Source organism: Oculina patagonica, chromosome 1, assembly GCF_052425735.1.
Source record: "Oculina patagonica isolate OP01 chromosome 1, crgOcupat, whole genome shotgun sequence".
In the NCBI taxonomy this organism is placed as follows: Eukaryota; Metazoa; Cnidaria; class Anthozoa; order Scleractinia; family Oculinidae; genus Oculina; species Oculina patagonica.
In genome coordinates, this window is record NC_135758.1 from 34967335 (window position 1) to 34973812 (window position 6478).

At 37.4% G+C, this 6478-nt stretch overlaps 1 protein-coding gene across 1 annotated transcript in view; it reads right to left on the reverse strand.

The window, feature by feature from the left end:
- Positions 1-1708: 1708 nt before the first annotated feature.
- The window catches only part of LOC144666637 (retinoic acid receptor RXR-alpha-B-like), a 31447-nt gene continuing 26677 nt past the window's right edge, over positions 1709-6478 (reverse strand). Inside the window, exons 2-4 of the mRNA XM_078528036.1 lie at positions 4525-5304; positions 3355-3966; positions 1709-3058 (exon numbers count right to left, since the gene is read on the reverse strand). Coding sequence (XP_078384162.1) covers positions 2811-3058; positions 3355-3966; positions 4525-5304 — 1640 coding nt within the window. The 3' untranslated portion in view covers positions 1709-2810. The remainder of the gene's footprint in view (positions 3059-3354; positions 3967-4524; positions 5305-6478) is intronic.

The window sequence follows — 6478 nt, forward strand, 5'->3', positions numbered from 1 at the left end:
TAGCTGCACATCCAAAACTAAATTAGTTGTGATTGGTGATTTCATCCATTTTTTTGTTTTTCAAGGTTTGTTGGCTGGCGCTATAATTATGATTAATGGCAGTGAAAAATGCAATGCAGAGTTTGCATTTTTCTTAAAATCGCTATTAAAGCAAAAGAAAGGAACATAATATGTTCTTGTAAATAAAAAGTGCTAACCTGCACTGCAGTGCTGTTCATGGCTATTTTGGTTGTCACGCAACTGGGGAGAAGTGTTGTGTGACAACCAAAATAATGCCTGCAAGGGAGATACCTTGTAACAATAACTATTGCTCTCAAACGATCCCAAATTTATTTGTTTATTTAGAGAATGTATTTATAATGATTTCATGTAGCACAAAAATACTTGACAGCAACAAATTTTCAAAATATAAGTGATAGTTTTATTATGGAGCTGATAATGAAGTATGGAGAGATCTTTGGCTTTGTTTACACTTGATATTAAAACTATACATTCAACAACTTTCCCACTCCAAAATACAGATTTATTGAATATCTGAAAAGTTAAATTACTTTTTTTAGAGTGTGGTCACCACTTAAAAAATATAAACATGTAATAACTAGGGTAAAAAACAGGGCAAGTGAATTGTCTTTACAAGGTTGTATGAGCATTCAAGTACCTTTTCAAAAGTCGCGAGCATTTTCAAAAATCGAGCAACTTCTGTGAGCACCATAGAATTATATAAAAACATTCACAAGCACCAAGTTTGCAATAAGTTATCTTGTGATCTCATAATTACACTTGACAAACTCGGTTTTTAAAAAATGATTTTTAAATTTGGTTACACCTTCACTGATATTCTTCCCACGTTAAACCGTTTATCCCTAACAATATAATTTCTCCAGGATCACCAACCACTAATTTTCAAGAATTTATTAGTGAGATGGGCTACTGTTGTACTTGTTTGGATGGTTTGGAAGGTAACGATGACCTGGTTACAAATTACTGCCCTTGAGTCTTCGGGTGTTGTCCATTAGTCAGAACTTGCTGGCCGGTGCGGTGGTTTTAAATGTGAAATGAGCCTTTTCCAGGAGATCTCTCCAGAAATCCATCACAACAGTGAATAATCTTTATGAATTGAATGATTTGACAGGATAAATCGGACCAACAACGGAATTCTGTTCCCCAATATACCGGTCTGTCTGGTCAGTTCTGACTAATGGAAAGCGCCCTTCTAATAAGTAAACATGCATGTAAACATAACTCCTGTTTATAAGGGACTGTTTCTATGCGCAGTTTGTGTGTACATTTCAATTTTGGCAAAAGGATTTGCGTGGATTGAAAACTAAATGTACACGTAAATGAAGTCGGGGGGCTCCCCTTTGAAAGGCATGGAGATGTTTGTCAGAAAACTTGAATGAAACTCCCAGAAGAAAACCAATCTGGGCATAACTCATGCTTTTTTGAGCCCTAAAAGATACCATTTTTCATGCCTTGTCAGTCTAAACCACCAACACATGAAAGCATCTTATATTTCTTCACATGGAACCCTAAACAATACATTTATGGCTAAAAATATTGGCTTTCTTTTCTGAACACCCTAATTGAAACCAACATGGTAATTTACACCCCTCAAGTGAGACAAGCATCCCACCCCTTTCATAAGTAGTAAATGGTATTCTAAAAAAAAAATGTAAATAAATTAAGAGGTTTGAACACTTTAAATCTGTTCCAAGCTGTTCATCAGACCACATTTAGGTGTCACAAGAAGGAAAAAGAAGGCAGTGAAAAGAAAGGTCTTAATAAATGTGTACATGTAGTACAGGAGTTGACTGAATTGGAAAAAAATGAGGAGTTACTGTGAGCTTTGCAAAACTCTTACAAATTTGTAAGAAGCACATTTGTAAAGCAGTGCCAAATAAAACGTAACAGATTTCTATGTTTAATTACAGTGTGACTACCATTACAAGGGTCATTTAAAAAAAATGATTTATCATATTACGGGACACAAACAATGAATTTCAAGTAAAGTTTAGTCTTTAACATTGTTTTCTTTCCTGCTTGTTATTGATTCAAATGACTTTTGTTGGATTTAATTGTTTGCATCCCATAACCTGATTGGTTAAAAAAAAACCCTGATTGGTTACATTTTGTTTCAATGACCTCGGTAACAGTAGTCGCACTGAAAAAGTTTGGTTTTGTCAACTTAAAATAGAACCTTGGAGAATATACTCAACAACTTGTTTTTTAGTTGAAGATGCTGTTTAGTTGTAAATATGAAATTATAATCACTGTAAGTTAGTTATAATAATAAATCCCTTCTGACAAACTATCAAAAGGGTACACAAGTTAGAGGATAAAACTCTAAAAATAATATTAGTAGTATTGCCTTGTTAGATGTTTCACAGTAAATGTTACTTTAATTTCCCGTTTTCGCACCATGTAACCTATCAATGGATAAACCCTGTTTACCCTGCATCTTTTGAGTTATCACACAAACCTTTTCTGCAAAAGCTCTGTGTTGTATTATGTACCATGATGATGACAGAATGCCATTGATATCCTGCTTCAAAATGATAAAAAACTAGTAATACCGTCATTATATTAGTGATATCCATAGCCTAAGTCTTATTTTGAAACCAAATACAAAACATGAATTCAAACACAACAGCTATTGCATGGACAGTCCACTGTTTACTTTTAAAATCTGCAAGTGAATGCTCATGAGTTACTTGTAAACCCACAAAGCCTTGGCTTGAACTGATCTGACATCTGTATCAGTTTGCAACTGAATCTGCTCTCCACACCATACTTGAACACAAATCCCAGAGTTATCTTTTTGTAGAGTGTAGGAGTTCTGACAAAGAGTCACTCGCATTAATCTGTCCTGTAAGACTCAACATAAAAAGACGCTCTAAACTTTTGGTGCCAATTGATCTCAGTTCTGGCAGCCTTAGAAGAATGTTACCAAAGCGATTAGGTTCTCCAGGGTGAAAGTTGTTGTTATACTCCAACAGCGACGCATGGACTTTATCCTGCAGTTTTTCAATGAGCTGCTGGTCAAAAAGTCCTTTGACATCTTTATAGAGACACAAATAAATTAAGCATAGTAGTAATCAATTAAGTAGTAGAAATAAAGTACTAGCATATAAAGTACATAAAAATAGTAATTTTGCTAGTACTTAAAATTAAGTACTAGAATAAAAATGTTATGTACATGCTTAACTGTAACTAAAGTACCCCATTTACTTGATTATGTGCCATCCCCATTTTAAGCACTGCCCCTGATTTATTTCTGCCTGTGATCAAAAAATTTTCGCCTGTTGGAAATTTTAGCTACATACCTGCATTACAACCTATCTATCATTTCCTTACCTGGGTTTAAGAGAACAATAACCTTTATGCAAACAAATTCCGCATCATCCAAATTCAGTTCTTTAAACTTTGCCGTGAGTTGCATAACACGGTGCATAATGTCACCAATTCCCGTTGCTTCCGCAGTAGAAAAATCCAACACTTGACCCTTACAAAGAAGCACTCCATTATCTAAATGCAGTGATTGTTTGGTCAGATTGATCAACATTAGTTCAATCCAAGCACTTTTTGAAAGAACCCGTTTATCACTCTCACTAATGTCATGAAGCAATGGCAAGCATTTGAACCATTCCAGGTTTCTCTTAATTTGCTCTTCTGCCTGTTGAGTGACATGCGCTAGTGTCTTTTGTCCTGTATCCTCCAACTGACATCCGGGGCAAACTGCGGAATCATCACCACATTGAGGTTCGTATCTCAACAGTTCTTTGATAAATGGAGGAAAAGTTCTTGTTGGGGTTTTTACAGGTGGAACTGCATCTACACGGTCTGAAATTGAGCTGCTGGATGAGCTTGTTCTTGCCAGTTTTGCAGCTGGTTCAGATTTGATTCGTGCGTTAAGAGAAAAAGATGTGTTCTTGTGTTTGCCGCCTGGTGTCCGATCTTCACGTACAGCTGAAAAATTAATCAGATGCAATCAGTGAATGGGATGCTACATGTATTTCTTTGCAGATTAACAGTTCCCTGGATTTAATCATTTAGAATCTCTCTATGAGAACTAAGTTTCGGTATTCTTTCTGTTATTTAAAATGTTCTTTGTATGATATTTTGTTATCACTGTTACTTGATTTTCTAAAGGTTGGTTTACAGGGTACGATTTGTGGGCTCGATTTGGCCCAGATTTGATAGGAAAAAGGAGTGCACAGTTAAAAATTGACCCAATTTTCAAAAATCTGTGCAGTGCCACAGATTTTAGAATTAGGGATTTCATCCTCACAATTCAAATAAGGCAAAAAATTAAGCTGATGGGTCAGTGTGTAAATTTGCTTGGAACAAATCAGGCTGACTAATCACAGTGTGTAAACAGGCCTTAAGAGGTTTACTGAATTAAAAAAATGAAGACGGATGGAAAGGTGGGCAGATCAATGGACAGATGACAGGTGTGTGGGAGGAAGAAAAAGAGGGTGGAACAATCAACACTTTAAAGCTGACCAAACAAAAACGGACACCAACCTTCTTTCAGCATGCCAGCTTTGATGCACTTCTGCAGTCGACAGAACTGACATCGGTTTCTGTGACGTTTATCAACAGGGCAGTCCTGAGTCAAATTGCGACAGGAATAGACCTTTTTATTTTGAACACTCCTTTTAAAAAATCCTTTGCAGCCCTCGCAACTTGTAACCCCATAGTGATGGCCAGTTGCTTTGTCAGAGCAGATAGCGCAAATGTCGTCATCAGCGGGTGAAGGTTGTTGTGGAGTCCCAGGAGTCGATGGTGTCCTTGGTGTCAAGGGTGAAAGTGATGGTATTGTTACCGAGGGCGTGGGAGGAGCAGGGTCGGGATCCGGTTCTCTAACAGTCCCTGAAGTGTTACTAACTATGACAGAGTCTTGGGCTAAACAAGGGCCTCTAGAAACCTCTTCCTTTCTGTTAGCTCTAGGAGAGGGGCTGCTATTAGCCTCTGCAAATCCATTTTGTGGGCTGGTTCCAGTGTGAGTTTCGCGGCTTGTTAAAGACGAGTTTCCACTGAACTGAATCAGTGAAGGAACATGCGAATATTGGTGCAGAGCAGCATGATGTGATGCTGCTAATTGCTGGGGAGAAAAAAAGTGAGGGGTGTAGAAAATGCTGCCTTGGGCCAAATATGGTGAAGCAATAGATACCATGCCTCTTTCGCCTTGAACCATAGGCTGTGGAACAAGTAGTGGCTGCCCATTTGACGCCATTAGTATGGCACGAGGAAACACCTTGGGTTCTGTAGGTGATGGTAAACCACTGACGTGAGAACTTGAACCTATAGTAAGTAAAAACAGTAACAGTGTCAAACAAACTGAGTTCATGGTTAAACTTTATTTGTCTGCCTATAGACCTTTCCCGAATTACGCTTGGATGCCCGCAAACAATGGTTTTAAGTTGAGGCTCAGGTGGACAAAATGCAGTAAATATAGAAAGCTGTCCACCTGAGCTTCACCCGAACCCTATTGTTCATAGCCATCCAAGCGTGGTGCTGGAAAAGTCTATTAATGAATGTACAAGTTTTTTCTTTCAGCTACAGCACTTCTTACACATGGTCAGATTAGCTCACATATTAAACAAGTACCGTATTTACCCGTGTATAAGTCGACCTTTTTTCACCTAAAAATCGGTCCAAAAAATCGCCCTCGACTTATACACGGGTCAAAATTTTCGACCCAAGCACCAGTTAAATAAATTCTGCACAATTAGCATAATAATTGTTTTATACGTCAACAAACATCAAATAAACAACAGTACAGGTTACGATGTCCTTTCACTTTGCTATCTTTGTAGTTAAATTGACAGTTCAAGTCGAAATTCATTACGATTTATCCGCTTAATATAAACCTGAATGTTGTAGAGACTCACTGGCACAAGGTTTGAATAAAGAGCTGACATTTTCCACTAATAAAGCTGGTAAATCCACTCGAGAAAACATCTTCTTGCATGATCTTTCTCGCTTCGAACTTCGCTACTTAGTAACCTGGCATGATGCAACACGTGTAGTTATCAGTTACCAGTACCTCACCGATTTTGTAGCTTGGTTACCAAGTTCCCCAAGCAAGCTTGACTTTGTTTATCGAGTGGGTTTCAAAGATTTCTGATGTTCCTTGGTGTTTTGCTTGTCTTCTAAAGCCGCTACTATCTCTCCACAATTAGAAAGGTTCGTTTGAAATTAGTGTGTTTGATTTTATAAGGCTGTTCCAAAAAATAATGGATAAAAAGCCTGCATAAACATGTGTTGCTAAAACGCTCGAGTAAGCATGATAATAAACTTCACATTGAAACTTGCTGTGTTTTTTCATTAAGTACTCTACCTGAAGGGAAATTCTAAGAAACACAAGGTTATTTTTCCAAAAAAATTCTTATCCAGAAATGAAAAAATCATAGTTTATGGCCTCAAAAATAGGGGGTCGACTTATACACGGGATCGACTAATACACGGGTAAATA